The 19,285-nt window shown below is 41.5% G+C and overlaps 1 protein-coding gene across 8 annotated transcripts; it reads right to left on the bottom strand.

Annotated features, from left to right (window-relative positions):
• Positions 1 to 413: 413 nt before the first annotated feature.
• On the bottom strand, positions 414 to 17,716 carry LOC109744255 (mediator of RNA polymerase II transcription subunit 13). Of its 8 annotated transcripts, none has more exons than XM_020303352.4 (23): positions 17,379 to 17,716; positions 15,500 to 15,616; positions 14,378 to 14,451; positions 14,122 to 14,261; positions 13,938 to 14,024; positions 13,755 to 13,842; positions 13,581 to 13,664; positions 12,779 to 12,856; positions 12,611 to 12,690; positions 11,722 to 11,800; positions 11,184 to 11,492; positions 11,029 to 11,115; positions 9,433 to 9,673; positions 8,315 to 8,521; positions 6,333 to 7,625; positions 6,007 to 6,253; positions 5,808 to 5,889; positions 5,630 to 5,717; positions 5,089 to 5,167; positions 4,235 to 4,530; positions 2,048 to 3,089; positions 1,588 to 1,959; positions 414 to 1,301 (listed from the first exon to the last, which is right to left on the bottom strand). In XM_020303352.4, exons 2-23 carry the CDS (start codon positions 15,521 to 15,523, stop codon positions 706 to 708), a joined length of 5,673 nt encoding a protein of 1,890 aa, XP_020158941.1. In that variant the 5' UTR covers positions 15,524 to 15,616; positions 17,379 to 17,716; the 3' UTR covers positions 414 to 705. The 8 variants fall into 8 exon arrangements, with proteins under 8 accessions (XP_020158941.1, XP_073354587.1, XP_073354586.1 ...); XM_073498486.1 differs by having other exon boundaries at positions 9,436 to 9,673; XM_073498485.1 differs by having other exon boundaries at positions 9,433 to 9,670.
• Positions 17,717 to 19,285: the final 1,569 nt, after the last annotated feature.

Here is a 19,285-nt window from a genome sequence, read left to right as displayed (position 1 = left end):
AACAGTAAAATCAATAAATCAATAAATAAATAACAGATTCAAAAATTCTGAATAGGTTGTTTATATAACAAAATTGACAAATGTTTTCATAGCCTGTAAAGTTTCGATGACATTCACGGAAAACATGGCAAAACAAACAAAATCGATGCTCCAAAAGTGTTATTTTCTGAAGCAATTTGGAGCATCGCTTTTCAGAAGCACTGGAAAGGGGTATTACCGGGACAAAAGAAAGAAAAGAGAAGCTTCTCATCTTAAGTTCTTAACGGATTTCTCCCTGCCCTCCTTCATTCACACTCGAGGAGCTAGAGTGAGTTAGTGAGAGATTCCAGTAGCTCCTGCAGCTGCCACTTACTTAGGGCATCTCCAACGCCTTAACACGCAAAAATTGAAAAATAAAGGTGTCAGCAGCAACATGAAACCTCAAGCCGATGAACGACAAATACGACTGAGTTACCTTCTACAATGTTACAACGATTACATTCCAGGGAGAGGTATTGCTATTACACACATCCTCAACCCAAGAAATTAGCACTCTTGCTATCAAAGCAAAACCGGGCTAGGCCAGCTCATCAACGCACTCTTCACCTGCCTACCTACCTAATCTAGATACAACAGAGACAGACACTTAGGTTTAAGCAGCATCTAGCCCTTGTAAAACAAACAGCTATAGTTTCGATCATGCGAATTAGCGATCACCTCTCTAAGCTAGCTAACATCTCCCTTGTCTGTTGGCTGAGAGAGATGTCGATCGGCGTAGTGGAGAAGTCTCCTCAACCTCAGAACCATATCACAGTGGAAGGGGAGCGCGCTGCGCCTTTCCATGTACACCGGGCTCACTGTCATCCACGAAAGGGCGTGGAGCTCGGCAGCCACCGCTTCCAGCACATTGTGCATGTCAGTTACGTAATCACGGGCTGATGTTTCATGCCTTGCAGCCTGCTTGCTCCCTCTGCTCATCTTGTCTTGGACAGTGCCTCCGTAGTAATCGACAATGCTAACAGAGAGAACCGAGTGCCTGCTGTCCTCCTTGGTGGGTTGCTTTCTTACTGGTGGGACAGCTTTGGAGACGACATAACCCATTGCCAAGGGAGTTGCTGTCCCTTTGCTGTGCAATAGGTGGGCAAGTGGTGGGGATTCCGATGTAAGGCAAGTTGGAAGCTGTAGTGTTGCAGGGGAAAGATATCGCATACTTGGTGATGGAACCAGAAGATACGATGCAGACATTGACCCTATGGATTTGACTGGGGCAAACCCGTCTAAGTAACTAGATGCCCCAGTGCTGCTGCTTTGATTCCCTTCACCTGTAAGAGACGGGAAAGGAACATTAGTAAATAGTAATGACACTGTCCTTAACTATGGATGGATTTCCTTAAAAGCATGATCCTTTACTTGACAAATAATCATATAAATCCCCACATTAGTAATGACACTTAGCCCGATCAAGATTCAAAACAGATAATCATGAATGTATTTGTATCCTTTAGTGATGATCATTTACTTTATAAATCCCCACATTAAATAAAGTACTCACTTGTAGGTGGAGATAATAATAACATGCAGTAACATACACAGACAGACAGTACTTACCAGAAGTAGGCCTTGTCGCCAGCAGATCCGCTTGGCATGCAAGATGCAGTGAGCTATCTTGCGAAACTGCAACCAAACTGATGCTACGAACTAAGTGCAGTGAACCCCTTGAACCTTCGATTCCAGTTTGTTCCGCTAGGATCTGCTTTTTGTTGCCTGGCTGACCTTTCGTGAAGCTAGATTTTGGATGGGGGCTGTATAACGTACTTGGTGAGGAAGGCATGTTTCTGTCCTGGATTAAGCCCATATCTTGTTGCTCGAGTGTTGGTCCATTAGAATTTGACGGAATACCATCAGGTATAGATCGCCGTAGCTGCACAGGCCACTTCTTTACCTCGTTGCCACCAAAAGAGTATATTGCCTTTTGCCATTCTGCATAAACAATTCATTGACATTACAAACACATAGATATGGCCTATCAAGTGAAAAATACAGAGTTAATGATCAAATTGATTAGTACCCTGGATTTCAAGTTCAAGGAAACCTCCAATACGGGTTATTACTACATCTCTTGATCTCATATTGCTAGCCTCTGGTGAAGACGACATTATTTGACAACCCTGCTGCAGAATTTGAATGAATAGGCTTTGGAGAACTGTAGTGTCTTGGCGGCTACTAATACCACCAAAAGGAAATATTAAGCTGTCTAATAACTCTCCTCTAGAATCTGTCCAGATGCATACTAACCATCGCCAGTCCTCAGTCCAGCCATAACAGCAATGAAGACTCATAGCACTGTCATTCTCAGACCCTTCAAGTAGCGGGCTTGCTCCACTATCAGTGCCACCTGAAATTGAGCTGTAAACCCTGCTGCTACTTGCATCAACTCCAAATCTTGAAGATTCCATTGTATCATTGTAATCAACAGCCCCAGGCTCTGCCAGAATGAAAAGAGGCTCAAAGGCATACTTCCTGTCATCTTGAGCGCATAATTCTGGGATTTTGCTTGGATCAGGCAATCCTACAGCACGGCCAGGTTGCCATGAGTTGTCCCATGATACTGACCTCATGGATGCATCAAACTCTGTTTCTCTAGAGAGAGTTTGTCCAGACATCCGAGGAGCTAGACATTCTTTCCAAAGGGTAGGACCAGGAGATGCAGTATGCATCATCGCCGACTGAGACCTACTCATATAAGTAGGTGACTGGAACATGTCACTCGTAGAAACAAACCGTGGGATCCGTCGAGCCTTATTGTACACAGTGAAAGCTATGTCCTTGAAGGCAGCAAGCTCATTTGGTTTATGGAGTCTCAGTAAAGTTTCAACAGTAACAATCTGCAAGACAAGCTTCGGTATACTGAACCCAGAGAGCATTACAACATTGGATGCTGATGCTTCATCAGCAGAAGCACTGCTGTTTAGAGCTTTGGCGACCTGAGCATATAGGAATGATTTCCTTTCTCTCTCTGATGATAAGATAGACCCAAGGGCAACAGAACTTTCTACCAGTGTCTGTAGGACTGCAGATGGTTCAGGAAATGGGCAGACCACATAAACTACCTGCATACATAATGGACCATGGGTGTTAAAATAGATTAGCATTGTGATTTGGGGGGAAATACCAACTCAAAGTTTTTTTTTGTGGCACAGCACTGCTCCAGGCAAAGCATGAAAGAAATATCAATTCATCCACCTAGAGGCCATCATGCATATAACTGAATGATTAGAAGTCCCGAGCATGTGATCTTTTTTTTGTAAATACAAGTGAATAGAAATGAACGATTGGATCATTTCTGCATCCAAAAACTTAAAAATTGAGTTAATATATACTCCCTCCGTTCCTAAATACAAGTCTTAGAGATTCCACTACAAACTACATACGGATGTATATAGACATATTTTAGAGTGTAGATTCACCCATTTTACTCCGTATGTACTCCCTCCGTTCTAAAATAGATGACTCAACTTTATACTAACTTTAGTACAAAGTTAGTACAAAGTTGGGTCATCTATTTTGGAACGGAGGGAATAGTCCATAGTGAAATCTCTAAAAAGACTTATATTTAGGAACGGAGGGAGTATCTCCAAAAGAATTGGTGACGTATATATGTGAAGTGTACTGCAATGGTGGCATTTATTAGTAACAAGTGCAGAAAAATAATGGCGTCCTACAAAAGTTGTCATAAGAGGAAACAAATAATGGTATATACCATGACAAGAGCCTCAGTTGGATCAAGAAAATAGGAAAGTTGTATTTGGACAGAATGGGAATGACAGAAGCAACATGTCTACAAAGTAACAAATCATATACTGCCTATGTAACTTAATATAAGACGTTTTTGACACTGTCGTCTTACAAAAAGTTACAGAGGTAGTACAAAACAACAATGATAAGTAAATTATCATATCTGATTAAATAAACATCCTACAATAAGTTGACTACTAATATGTATTTCTCGTTTGCCAATTCCTTTTGTACAAGTATGTATTAAAATATTTATTTCAGTGGGCTTCTCTGCGCTCATAAAAAAGAAGAGGAAAAATAAATACTGATCAGAGAAGAGCAAATAATGAGAAGAATACATGACTATAAACCATGCAGAGTATCATCACAGAACAATACAAGAAGTGAGATATGCGGCTATTGTTTTGTAAGTCCCTTGGATCAAAGAAGTGGAGAAGGAAGAAAAGGTAAAAGGCCTTACAGTGCAAGGTATGTTACTGCTCTCTTTCTGATTTGTTGAAATGTTCAAATTAAGCTTTATCTCCTTGATTATCCTTGCCAGAGATGATAAAAAACTTTTCACACTCCAACTTTTTGAAAGAGCCTGAAAGTATTCAGTTACTGAACTGATAGAAACTGAGTGGCTGCCACTAGACTTCAATTGATCAGGGCACTCAACGAGAACAAGTCCTGAAGGCTGGTATTTTCCAGGAGATTGTTCTATTTGCCCCCCACTGTGTTGTGGCGAATGAGTACCCAGTTTGCAAACTTCATAAACTGTAAGAATGCAAAATAGATAAAAGTAAAGAACAAACTTTGAAACACAATGAATTAGAATAATTATATGGAGATTATGAGATTGCTAAACTATGACTAATTGACAAGTCACCCCAGTAATGACAAAACATTGTTATATTATTTTGGATGTTTATATCTATTACAATGTTGTGATCAAATAGAGCAAAATCAATTATATTGCATCCATGAAGCCATATAATTTGTTCAAGTGTTATCTTAAAAGCATAATGACTGGCTGTAAATATTGCCTCTGAATGAAACATATAGCTTGCACAAATAGTAAATACAAAGGTAGGAAAGGTGGCATTAGGCCTAAAACTCTATACATGTCTCATTGTCATACAGCCAACACAGTGAACCAATGATGTTCATTGGATTCATAGACACTTTGCAGGCACAAGTGTAGAAAATAATCAATAGCTATCAAGATTTTAAGTTTATGAATTTGAGTCCTACCTTACTGATCAACATTAATTACCGCTAATTAGCACTGATCATTGCTAGCTATAGAGAAGAAGCATTGTTATAGACACTTACTTGTTCCAAGCTGCATGAAAAAATCAGTGGCTGCAGAAGTAAGCATATCAATATCGGGGCACAGTGCATAGTAAGTAACCTGAAAGAGCGGACAAATGAGAAATTTATGAATCCCAAAACTGTAAAACTCTTTCCAGAGTAACCAAAACAAAGAAACATGTAGTAATCTAGATTCAAGAATGACTACAGAACTTAGGGCCATTTTGCAGGTGTGTTGTGTTGTGCTATTTCCTGATATGGAATACTTAAAGGGCAGACTGGTGCACGTAGCTGCCGCTTGCGCAGGGTCCGGCCACTTTGGATCTATTGTACGCAGCCTTTCCCTATATTTCGCCAAGAGGCTGTTACCAGAACTCGAATCCGTGACCTCATGGTCACAAGGCAACAGTTTGACCTCATAATATGGAATACTTACATTACAAAAATATTTACGGATTCTATTATGGATCTAGAACGACACTACAAATATGCTCTCAGGCAGTGGATATATCAAAAGGTAATAAAAATAAGTTGGCTATAAGCCACCACAGTGCCAACTTACAGGCTTGGCCGAAGCATAAGGTTCCAAAGGAGCCTTCTCCCACAACTTGAGGCAACTAGCAGAGGTCTTTAACCAATCATCCTGATAACTGCAATTTTAGTACTTGCATCAGTAACGCGTGCAGACAATTAAATGTTAGTTCATTTAATAAATATTTTCAGGGAAACAAGTCTGCTACCCAACAAGAAGAGATGGCGAAGGGAGGACGGCGATGGTTGGTCTAACACGGTGATATCCCTTATGATGCTCCTCTGAAGTGCCTGCATTGATATTCAGTCTCCTCTAGATGAATCATGGCTTGCTCCTTCTGGCAAAACTATGCTTGTAACATAATAAAGAAGTTGAAGACAAGTTGAGAGATATGGCAGCAGGAATACCTCGATCACTGCTAGACTGGGGTGGGCTCATTGCATCTCCACCAATGGGTATAGAATTTGAAGACTCTCGAATATCACCAGTATAATGGAAAGAGTATGCATCTCCCATGGCAACAGATTCTGCTATATTACTTCGACCCCTGCACCAATCAATTACTGATAATGGGCCATCCATGTTTGCAAACGCTGTTTTAAGAGCTGATTTTATATCCGACTGCAACAAGCCAATCATGGATGACTCTGAAACCTGTATCCAGAAAGGGACATGGAGACATGATGCATGGATAAGTAGAAATGGCAAGAAAAACAGAGCACCAGATTTTTACCTCTGCAGAAAGTGGATCAACTAAATCAACACCAGCGCAATCCTTGGAATGACATGTTCCTAATAGTCCACCACAGCCAGCATGAACCATAGAAGGATCACAAGAAAATCCGCGTCTCCTCTGCTCATCCAAGGAGAGCCAGAAAAAAGAACCATCCCCATCATCCATATCAAGTGCGATATCAACAAATGAAGTAGATTGCTGAACTAGCAGAGCCATGGCACTGAGGAGTTCCACAATAGGTTGTCTTTGTACAGATGGGCTTGTGCCAGAAAATGTTTTAGCGGACAAAGAATCAAGGGGTTTTGCCCCTTTAGGTACCACGACAGACCTCCAAACTCCCACGTTTTCCAATCGGGACCTATCATACATTTCATGGTCAGCATCACTAGACAGCCTAGCTGGTATACTTTCTTTCCTTTTCATGTCATATTTGGGGACAAGATCCGAGTTACTACTGCTCTCTGTCTGCATAGCACTTTTTAACTCAGCAGATGCTTTGGTTCTCAGAGACACTAGTGTATGCCTTATTCTGCACATGGCAGCCTGAAATGTGATACATTCAATTTCAGTTGCAAGCGCGGTCTTCATAGATAGGAGGAAATACCCAACATTAAGCATGTTATCACTCTTCTTTTGCATAGTCAGAGAAGAGCTAAATGAAGTTTCACCAGAAACAGGCCTTGATGTTTCTCCCTTGCATGATTGTTCGTCTGCATTGTTTAAGCTCTTTTCACTCTCATTTTTCCTACCTTGCACAAGTGTGTATAAGCTCGATCGACCAACATCACGTGAAAGATTAGCTGGCGTTAGTTTATCAGACTTCTCAGACTTGTCTCTTGCAGACTCAACTTTAGAACTTTGTGTGACATCATATGAATAAACTCTTGAGCTAAAACCGCAACTCCCTCTTTTTTTCGATCGGGGCAAGTAGGGATTTGTAAACAGTGCTGCCGGCGTCTCGCAACTGGAAATTTCAACAGCTGCATATTCTGGTGCAAACGTGAGTGTAGCTTCAGCTCTGGTGAGAAAATCAGATCTACTAGATGATAATACTAAGGACTGGGACCCTGCAGGTGATGCAATTTCTTTGAGAGGCTCCTGAACTTTAGAAGCAACATCCTGAATAGGTGACATCGTTTGGTGGTTAAATGCCTCCATAGATGTGAAACCAACAGGAGAAAGTCTTTGTTCAGGTATATCCATAGCTACGGATGGACTATCTATGAATGGCATGTCTCCATATTCCGAAGCAGGGGTTACTAAAGCATGTGATTCAGCAGTACCTGGAGGCTACATAAAATGGAACATCAGGATTATAGATAGCGGGTAAGTCAGAAAGAAGTGATCCTAAAACACAAATATCATCTTCATACAGTTTTCTACTTGCATGTCCAGAAAAGGTAGTATGTTATTTACACTTAAAGAAGGGTTTGGCATTGTGCTCATTGTTTAGATCCAACAAGCAGAGAATTCCACATTTCATGGCTAGTAGACAGGGTAGAAGGTTAAAAGGAACAAGTTGCACAGTAGGAGAAAATTCTTTCACAAGCTTTTGGTGATATCAAAAGCAACATGTTTCAACTCATGAAATATGTAAGTAAGTCAATAAATGACCCTTGATTACAGTCTAAAAGCTCGAGAAAGCAGAAGTGAAGTTATTGGCTACAATCTAGAAACTTAAACAAGCAGCGGCAACAATAGCAACCTTTTGTTAAAAAATGCACAGCATTGCAGGAGCATGAAATGCAACGAAGTCAATACAATATATTAAGTTGCAGAATACAACTAGTGATGTATTTAACGGAATTAAATATTTCAAAAGTACTACAGATTCCGAACAGTCATATTATTGCTGTCATATGCATAATGAGTTCATCATTATCACAGAGCTTCTCATACAAGACCAAGCATAGTCTCTCTAAATGTTGTAACCTTGCTTCATGTACAAATAACTACTATGAGGATGATAGGGTACCTACCTCACCAAAATCTAACTCATCCTCTTGAAAGAAGTCACTAAAATCTCCAAACTCTGAGAGAAGTATATCAATGTCCATCACAACCCCCTCTTCACCCCAGCCCCAAGAACATCCCCCCTGACCATTTGTACCTTGCATGTTTTCCCTAACTTCTTTGCCAGCATGAGAAGAAACTTCCGTTATTTCAGAACGAGAGCGCTTGGATACCTAATTGAACGAATACAAAACGTCAAGACTTCTTCAGCACAAGGTTGACGTAGAATTGTACACAATAGTGTGATTGTGCGGTAATGCTATCAAGCATTAACATAGCAAAATGAGTTAATAACACAAACAGTGTAACATGCATATATGGAGATTATTCACCAGAATAGAACTTCATGCATGTAATGTGGCAAGAAATTTTGGTTTTGTGGTATTTTAGCATCAACAGATTGGTATATGCTCACAAATTAAACTTCTATGCAATGAAATTTAATGTTGTGATAGTTTTACGCAAATAATTATATGCACAAGATGGCATGAACTGTATAGCATGTGTTCTTCCATGTAATGAAATTTCTGCCAGCATTCAATTATCAGTTTCTATCAAGATGTTGCTCCATTTTATCACCATCAATGCTTAGATTATTTGCTACGTAGCGTGTTATGCACTTCCAAAGATAAACTATGCACATATTTGTTCAGCAAGTCATATTCCCGTAGCCTCTATTTCACGTGTAAGCCTCACTGAGGAGTGAAGATGACAAAATATTTTATGCAGTAGTATACATACTTAGTTTTCTGTAGGAAAAAAGGATGCAACTACTCATAGCTGATCATTGTTTTACTTACAGCATCATTCATTTACACAAAAATTGACTCATATTTCACGCGTATAACTAACTAGAAATAAGTCGATAAGCATGTTCGTATGTCAATAGTGGCATAACAGTCTTCTGTTAATCACAAGAATGATGTAGCAAAGCATGGTACTACCACTACAAGTTAGCAGCTACTGAGAAGAGGAAAAAATTAGTGTTGTACAAACAAACATATATTAAAATGCAATTCTTGAGAAAAAAAAACTATTTCAATATGTAACGAGTTTGTAAATTAAGAGGAAAACAACACAGTACCACCTTGCTACCAGCAATGTCATTGTTCAATGGCAGATCAGACTGACGGCATGCTGCAGAGTCAGCATCTGCTAAAAGATCACCACCTTTAGCAGCAACTGCATGCTCACTTCCATTAGAAGTGCTACTGACACTACTGATACTACTAGCCATGCCATTGGAGTTGCTATTCCTTTGTCTTCTTAGTCTTAGAAAATTAGAGTTCACACCAAGTCCACGTGAAGATCCAAAGAAAGAGCTGCTAACAGAACAAAACAATTAATGCAGGAGAAATCAGACAAAACAAATTTGCAATCATGATGTATTAAAAGAAGTACTGAAAAAATGTCATGTAATAATCAGATCAACTCTTTAGTTGCACCCAGAGATTGTGATCCATGTGCACGATTGAATCTATGTAATTCTTGCAAGTAACTTTTGGGTACAATGAACCATGGCAACAAAACGTGTTCTTTTGCATAGAGACTCCGGATGTGCTGCGTGGATGGTAATCCTTAACAAAGAGTTGGTCCAGCTTAGCACACAGTTCAACAACCGCAAGCTGAGCGTTAGAACCTCAAAAAAGTGGATGACAATTCTTCTAGGTCTTCTTATTTTGTCGGAATGAAGCAGTAACCCTGATTACAAAATAAGCACCTTTGTTGATGATGGTGATCCTTAACAAATAGTTAGTCCAGCTTAGCACAGCTTAGCAACCGCAAACTGAGCCTCAGTAACTCTAATTTTTTGGATAAACTTAGCTGCCAATTCTTCTAGGGTCTTTTTTTGTGCGGGAATGTGGCAGTTGAGACTTCAGAGCCTTGATTACAAAATAAGTGCCTTTAAAACAACACTTACAGCCTGTTTGGTTGGAAGCCAAAATTTGCAACAATGTGCCACACTTTTCTTAGCCAAATTAGAAAAGTATCTCATAACCACAGCTAGACATGCCAAAAATGACGTCATAAGAACATAAGTTATGTCATGGTAAGCTAGGTTATGGCTCCACTTGTCTTGGCCACAAGCTAGCCTGTTAGGCAAAAATATTTGGCATGCTAGGACACTGTTAGGCATCAACTGAAACAGTCCTTGGTGCTGTTTTTCTCCAGTTCAAGAGAAGTTCTGGCCCTCAAATGAGAGTAAGCCAGAAAGGAGTTACTGTAAGGAACATGGGTACGTGATATTACAATTTACAGCAAGGTGGTAGGCAACATACTTTATGTTCCAATTATTTTATCCTAGTTCTAAAGAAATCGCATGCTCAGCAATTTAAATTTCTAAGTTCTGAAAAATGGCAAGATTTACCTTGTTCTATGTCCACACCTAGCTCGAAAGTAGGAGGGTGTTTCTATGTCTAACATATCAAAAAAAAATCAGAATTTCATGTATTCCTCTTAAGAAAAATATTTTCTTGTTATTTTTTAGATCTTGTATTCCACTATTTAGTTCCTACAGATATAGGATAACATCAAAACAGTGTTTCAATGCTGTTCTTTCAACATTTTACAGAGTTCATTGTAGATAACAGCATTTGAAGTTGGTCTCCAACATTTTGACTTATGAGCTGTTCCAGATAGTCATTGATTGATAGAAAAAAACAATGTATGCCAGACTGACCTGTTCCGGAAGTAAGAAGACGGAGAGAAGTTCCAGAATGGCCAAGCCTCACATGGTGAACTACCCATACAGTCCTGTGACCACATTCTGCGGGCAACATAATTTAAACCATGCACTCTCCAAATATAACAAGATCATTAGAGCAAGACTATTACCTTTTACTAGAAAATCGAACAAATGCCTGATGGACCATTGGTACCATAACAGCCTCAGGTGGGTATATGAATGTCCTTTCAAGAACTGGAAGGCCATCGGCAGATTCTAACTTTTGCTGCCCATCAGCACCTAAATGAGGGTCGTTCACTGAATCTAATTCCTTCTTAATCTGATTATTTTCCGATTCAGAAGTTTTGCCAGTTGAGGCAGGTGGAAAGCCAAGGGCAACTTCAACATAGTAACTTTGACCTCTCAGCTGGCAGATGGTGGGTTGAGTGAAACCTGGTAGATTAGGTGCCGATAATTTGCTGAAATGTTTACAGAAAGTTACCATGAGAACTAAGTGTCATAATCAACTGCTCTGCATATGAATATCCTTAAAAGAAACACAAGATCTCACTGACAGGTGAGGTAACACCCAATAGGTGCAAGCAGGTCTAAGTGTCTAACTCATCAGTGAGAGGTCATATCAACAGGCATAGAATGCCAAAAAAAGCTTAGCATATAAGTCGATTTGAGTTTTGAGTTCTGAAATACCTTGAATATACTTGTCTCGCGAGGTCACTTGGGCAACAGCCAACAAGCCTACCCAGCATTCCACTAGGAGCGACAATAACTGCAGCATTCAATTAAACAGACCATGAATTTGAATATGCATGATATAAAACATAACTTTCATCCCAAAAAAAGGCAAGCATAATTTACATAAACGATTAAGAAACTGACAAAAGCAAAGTTATCATGAGCTTGGTCACAGAAATAGAATGCACAGTGAAGTTAGTTTAACTATTTAGAGAACTATTTTATATTTCAGCCTGATTCATGATGATGACTCCAAGAATATAAACCACTATATGGCTGTGCTTCTGCCCATTCTGTCAGCGTCATAGGCTCATAGCACACAGACTAAGACAAATACAGAACAGAACTATGACCAGCAGCGCGATTACTTAGAAGGTTCTAACTGTCAAACTAACCAATGTAGTCATGTTTTTTAACTATAAGGGATCCCTTTAAATAACAGTATGATACAAAAGGACCATCGATAAAAGTTGAACAATTGGAAAACTAAATCAAAATGTATGCCATAAGCTAGCATACCGCCTCGTGAAGTTCTATTTGTAAAGATGAAATTTCAAAAACACCATATTACTGAATGGCTCCCCACTCTAAATGAGATTCACTTGTCATCCTTTAATCCTTATAAAGAACTAAAAAGTACGATAAAACAGTGGGCAGTCCCTATTTGTAAATCAGATACCCCAAGGACTTTTCCAAGTCCCCCTACCACAAGAAAATCATGTCAGATCAGAATTGCGAATAGCACAAATATATTATCTTTTTCCAGCAGATAAGACGGTAGATTTTTCTAAGGATGTCAATACAGCAAGATATGTAAAGATAGAATTAGTGAATGAAACAGTACCTGGAAGACCTTCACCAACAGAACGGGGAGTGTGTGTGAGAACTTTCTCTATATCATCACTAGATAGGTTCCGCATATATCTAACAGAATAAACCATTTAAAGTAAGACCACTGGCACTAAATAAACTGAAGAAAGCCAACGATATGACGGACATAATAAGAACTGACCTTGCAGATATAATAACATGCACAAAGATTGCTTCCTCAGTGGCCGCAAAGACAAATTCTACTGTAGGTTGTGCTCGCCTATAACACAATGATAACAAAATTAAATGGAACGGAAATCAAGAAAAGCGAAGTTGTCCTTGGAAAACAAACAGAAAACAATGAAACTACATGGCCAGCCACATCTGTATCCTCCATGTCACACTGTCATTACTTATTTCACCCGTGATCAAAGAGGAATGATTGCGAGCCTGTGACATTATCGCAAGTTGATATGGACTTCTGGTTCATCATACAATTACTAGAAGTCAAGAAAGGTCAGCCTACTAAGTCATCTCGAGAGACTTATTTTGGGACGGAGGGAGTATGTCAGACGATACGAATTCATGCAGGCCCCACTCCAATGCTTGTATACAAGATAAATGGCCAACAAGTATCTGAATATTATCATTACATTCTCGGCATCATATACAGATTGGCAAAAACAAGGGATGCGGCTATTTTCGAAACCACTATAGCAGAAAGAAAAAAGAATCTATTAAGTTGAAACCCTATGTTGACAATTCGGTTATTGTTTAAACAAAGTTTTGTATCACTAGATGGGCAGGGGCCTTTTCATTTCTTCAAACACAGGAATAATGACCAACTTCACTCTATCCCAATATACCATACACTATCTATTGTAGTGCACGACATTTGAACTTTAACAGACATGTTGCATAAGTTGCTGAACAAAGATTGTAAGAAACTAGTTAACAAAGAATACAAAATGAATAGATAAAGGCATAGCAACTTTGTCACGAACCTAAAGCTGTTTTGATTTCTTGTAGGGGGGTTGTATTTTGTAAATACATCACCAAATCTTGCATAGGAAAGCCCTCTTAGTGCTCTGTGCAAGAGAAATTGTCAGATTGGAAATTCATCAATGAGACAGCAAATTATAAATTACAGATTCATACTATAACAGGTATAATGATACCTCTCCAAAGAATTTCTTAAGGCCTGACATAGTGCAGCTGCAACCTCTTCCGAGTTGCCTGGAGCCACCCATAAACCACTTGAAACAACTGCAAAACAGAATAAGCAGTAGAAACAAGCAAATAAATAAGCAAAGTAGACAGTCTAAGACTCCATGCAATAACAAATATCAACAACAATCAACCTCTTAATTTAGCTACAGCGGGCTGGGTCATTTCAGGTACTGACGAGTGACGGCCAGAAAGAAACAACCAGAGCTTGATCTTCTCATCTGTCATTGTTACAAAAATAAAAGTTTGGCATAAATATGCATAGGCTAGACGTAGGTAGAAAGAAAGATGGATGCAGGTAGTGCACATGATTATTACCAGGGTTATGCTCTCCTTGAGATGGATCCCAAGGACCAACAAAAGAATTTGTCCAAGTACTTAAGAAACCTTCATTCTGCAAGCGAAGATATGCTGACAGCACAGTGCTATTAAGAGCATCTTTCTGCTCGGCTTTTGAACTGGACGAGGAACAGGGATCACAAAAAAGAACGCATGCATCAGAACAAAAATAACAAGTGGCAACAAGCAACTAAAGGACAGCACAAAAACGGCATATGGAGGGTACAATTAACACCTTCTATCAGAAGTAGCACTATAATCTGGTTCAACAGGAAGAAATTGGAACCATGATACAGTCTGAAGCTCCCCCTGCAAGCACGAAATATATACATAAGAATTAAGACTAAACCAAAGAAAGCCTATCTGAATAATCTACAGACTAATCCCATAGCAAGCTGTGGCAGACTAAGTAGGTCAAAAATATCTCGCTTCCATACTCTTAAGCTCTAGCAGAAACCTACAGATATGAAATGAAACACCATTCGCAGTTTGGAAGTGTGGCAGGTAATGCCTCTCCTGTGCTGTAGTTTGTCATGTGTGAGGAGGGTGGTTCACTAGCTCTCCTAACTTCCCAACTTTGCAATCAGTTCCAAGTTCTACTTCTACTTCATAAAAAAAAGCTAAAAACCATTACAGAAATTGAAGAGAGAAAAAAGGGCATTTGTAAGTCGCAAAGATAGCAGTGAGAAATAATATGTGGAAGATCCCACAAAAATGACCCATGCAGAAATATTATCCCTATTGGGCAAACTGCGCTGAATAGTTTCTTTCAGGGTATGCTGAGTGTTGTTGTTGGGTGTGGGGTGAGAGGGGTTTTTTCTCCCTCTTCCTTGTACTATTTTCTTCCTTCTTATTCTTAATGAAATGATGCGCAGCTCTCCTGTGTGCCCGAGAAAAAAATGCATCAGAGCAGTTGCCGTACTACATTTTGTTCACTTTTTCACACCATCATCATGGTGGGTATAGAACAAAGTCGTTCGCAAATGATGATACTCCATCCGTTCCTTTTTATTAGGTGTAACTTTAACACGGTAACCAAAGCACTGATTTGAGGATAATTTGGGACAGAAATGCACCTGGTTATACAATGTAGGTTAGAGGGGTAATTACTGGCGGCTAATTAATGATCCTCCAATTCAGGACGGCTGGAATTGGCATCAACAGGGGTAAAAAGGAAATACACCTAATAAAAAGGATGTCGGGAGTATAACGCATCGAGAACTTGCAAGTTGCAATAATAGAAACACTAGAGTTTGCATTTCGCAGTACAATGAAATACAATAAAACAAGTTATGGGGTCACAATTCAACAGAACCCACGCGGGGGCGCGGGGGCGCGGGGGGGGTGTTAAACTTACAATTTTGAAAATGTTGGTCCACATATTCAGTGTAGAAGGCAAGGATACTGCCTTTATAAAATCACCAGTGTTCCTGCCTGTACAGTACAAGGTGAAATCTGCAACATCGTCTGCTGCCTGTCATACAAAGAGTAATGATGTAATCCCATATATAGAACAGAAGAACAAATGAAGAAACTAGATGAAAGAAATGGGATCACACTAAGTTATCTGAAAATAGTGGGATTCTATGGTTGTCATTCTTAATTCCAAATCAGAGTACAAGATATGATAATTGAACAATACTACAACAATGGGAGTCTATCATTGTCATTTTAAATTCCACAACCAGTATTCTGCCATTCTAGTTCCAAAGCCTTAAGAAGTTACGCCATTCCACTCACAGATGAATGAGCAAGAAGTTTCTATTTATAGGGTAAAAACACAATCCAATTGCTTTCAACAACGGTTGCAGTTAACATATTCGAGCTCCCCACAGGGAGTGACCGACACGCACGAAACAGGGAGCAAGCTATAGATTGCCGAACTCCCTAGTCCTTTCGACATCTCACACGATGCTTACCCTTATGGAGTTCCCACGGCCTATGATGCATAAACTCGTTAAATCAACGATAGGCCCGATCTCCTATCTAGGGTTTGTGAGTGAAAGGATGGGAGACGAGATCAGAGAAGAGGGCGGGCTGGTGAAGAGGAGAGGAGTGCTCGGCGGAGGAAGCTCACGTTGAGTTGCCTGGATGCGTCGCCGATCTCGCCGGCCCTGGTCGCGGCCGGCGTGACGTGGAGCTCACCCTCGGTGGTATGTGCGGGCAGGGGAGCGGGGTGCGCAGGGGCGCCTGGGCCGTCTTCTTCGCCGCCGCCGGCGACGGCTGGGACTGGCGAGGGCGAAGGGTGCGGCATACGGCGAGGGAGCGGTGGGGCGGGTGTTAGGGAGCCGGCGTGGGCTTAGCGGCTTCGGGGCACTAGAGGCGCAGGTGGCGTGGGCGTTCAATGAGGATCTGCTGAATCGGATCTGTGGGGGCTGTGATGGATGAGGATTTGTTGAATCGGATCTGTGGGGGCTGTGATGGGTGGGGTCGGGTCAGTCTTTGGAGCGCCTCGTCACCGGCCTCACGAGATACTACATGCCTTAAGATGAACCTTCCACCAATCATCATCGGCTACAATAGTTCCTTTCACGTCATCACAACCTAGCCCAGTTGCCGCATTTTTCAACACCATGAATTGTGTATACTGTCTCCTCAACATGTCCCATTTGTTTTTTAACCGAGTCTTGGAAATTTGTTTCCCTGTCCTAGCCAAGAACTTTTCTCCAAGATTTTTATCATAACCTCTACGGTTCAAACATCCCCCTGGCCTGTTACGATTTTCAACCTCATCTTTGCATATACTGGCATAAAATGGCTATGTGGTGTGCATATCCCAATTTGCCTTTTTCCTTTTTCATCCATTTCACATCACAAATTTCAATCAAGCATGTATAAAAGGTAAATTGTCACACACTTCACTGCTGCCATAACCAGGAAGCTATGTTTTTTTTAAGGCGTCCGTAAGGCGACGCCTAGGCGTCGAGGCGCCCCCCCAGCGCTTTGCAAATATGCCCGTTTTAGGCGCCTAGGCGTCGCCTAGGCGTCGAGGCGCCCCCCCAGCGCCTTAAAGCGAAGCGTCGCCTTAAAAACATAGCCAGGAAGTAATAGCAGTACATGTTTCACACACAAGCTGCTGTGTATCAACATAACCAGGAAATAATGCATGTTGAGGACACACACACACACACACAAGTTATGCATCATATGAATCTACACATAGGTTTTTCATGCTGGGATTTATTCATAAGAATTAGTAGAAACATAAGAAGAGCATATGCAAGTTTGCTTTTTACCTCCGGTTACAGGGGAGACGGGAAGAGCAGCCTCAAGGCGTGCTACCGCTGCTCGAGGTGGATGGGGATGGCGGATGCGGGCAGAGGTGGAGCTCCTGCTGCTCGAGGCGGATCCGGGGGCGGCGAAGCTCCTGCGTTGGCCGTTGGCGGTGGTCGACGAGGGGCCGCGCCGGTGGAGAGCAGCTGGGCGGCGGCCGGAGAAGACAGAAGAGGAGGCGGGCGTGGGTGGGGCTCCTGCGGTGGGCTGTGGCGGTGGTTGACGAGGGGCCGCGCCGGTGGCCGGCGGCGCCAGCAAACCCTAAATCGCGAGATCGGTGGCGCTGCGCATCGGGGGTGCCGATTCAGATTTTTGCGGTGGCAAAGGTGGGTAATTCCCTCACAAATCCAGGGGTAAAGCTGAGGAAGCACCTCTACCTCTACGGGGCCAAAATCACTGTTCTCACCATTGTGCCAAAGTTTAGCACTATTAAAAAAAACGGATTTGACATTTTTGCGACCGGCCTCGTCCCTCGCGGTAGGATACCACTATCTACGGTCGTGGTCAATTGCGGTAGGAAGCAGGTCAATGTGCCTGCGTCGTCAAGGCGCTAGCTGGCATGGACAAGTGTTACCGTCAGGGGTCGTGGCAGTACCTCTTTATACCCCTACCGCCATGGTCGATGGCGGTAGGCCCTTGGGAGGTAAGTGGCCGATGGGGCGGCGGGTGGGCCACCCATCCTTTCCACCAGTTCGTCTCAAAACAGAGAGCTTGCACCTCTCTCCTCCTGTCCGTCTCCTCCGTTTGGGCATCGTTTTTTACAGATCTTGAATGCAAAACAAAGAGGAAGGTAATCTCCTTTGCCCTTCCATTTTTGTCAAATCCTTTAAGTTTTGATGTATTTTTTGGCCCTAGGTGTCACTCATCCACGTCAGCGAGCGTCGTGGCGGCACGGGCATGTTGACCTGCTTCCCATCCGCCGCTGTGGATGCCGTCTATGGGGTCACCATGCTCGGCGGTAGGCAAATGTTTAGTGAAATGCCGTGCTAAATTTTTTGCAACATTTTCTCCCTTCTTTGAAGCAATGGATTTGTACATGGAGTACCTCTGCAAGCACTACGTTGAGTCGTCCGACGAGGAGGATTATGTCCTTGCAGATGCAGAGCATGCGGAAGAGCATGTTCTCAGTTTCCAGGGATCAATCAAGGTGATCGAGTGCTGAATCGGAACATGGCGTGGGGCATTTGACACTGAGGGACGACTGCTTTGCCCCCCATGCCTTAATTTGCGGATAGTTTTCGTCGGCGCTTTCGGATACCGAAAATGTGTTCGAACGCGTCTACAACGGCGTTAAGACCTACGATTACTTCTTCATCCTAAAGAAGGATGCCCTTCGAAGAATTGGATTCTCTAATTACCAAAAATACACAGCCGCTTTGCGAGTACTTGCATATGGCACGACTGCAGATTCATGGGACGAGTACCTCTGGATATCTGAGAGCACATCCACAGACGCCATGGTCAAATTTGATTCACATGAATTAAAAAAAGACAAGATTAGAAAGGCATCTCCACTTGAATCTTATAGGATTAGGAAGTGTTTGATGCCACAAGAAAAATAAAGGAACCATAAAAAAAAAAGGTTTGAGTGGATGAATTTTTTTATTCAAAATGGAGTGCAAAGCAGCTGTTTGAAATTTCCATAAGGGTTCCAATCCTACAAATCAAACAGACTATAAAGGAAAAAATTAAATCCTCTAGAAATCTAGGCCTCATTCGGTTTGGAGAAATCAAAACGTAGGAATTAAGAGTAGTATAGGAATTTGATAGGATGGCACTTGCCAACCTAAGAAATTGTCTTGCCTCGTTCGTACGCACAAAATTAGCTTTGTGTGGATGTGTAGATTCCTCCAAAAACACAGGAAATGAA

Source organism: Aegilops tauschii, chromosome 5, assembly GCF_002575655.3.
Source record: "Aegilops tauschii subsp. strangulata cultivar AL8/78 chromosome 5, Aet v6.0, whole genome shotgun sequence".
NCBI classification, from domain to species: domain Eukaryota; kingdom Viridiplantae; phylum Streptophyta; class Magnoliopsida; order Poales; family Poaceae; genus Aegilops; species Aegilops tauschii.
Note: the sequence above shows the minus strand (reverse complement) of the source record. Positions and strands in the feature narration are given on the sequence as shown.

Coding starts and splice junctions, on each gene's coding strand:
- LOC109744255 (XM_045229396.2), bottom strand. CDS start 16,396: ATGCCGCACCCTTCGCCCTCGCCAGTCCCAGCCGTCGCCGGCGGCGGC. Junction 11,801..12,610: donor TGTTGGTGAAGGTCTTCCAG/GTACTGTTTCAT, acceptor TGAATGCTGCAG/TTATTGTCGCTCCTAGTGGA. Junction 11,116..11,183: donor GTTCGATTTTCTAGTAAAAG/GTAATAGTCTTG, acceptor TGTTGCCCGCAG/AATGTGGTCACAGGACTGTA.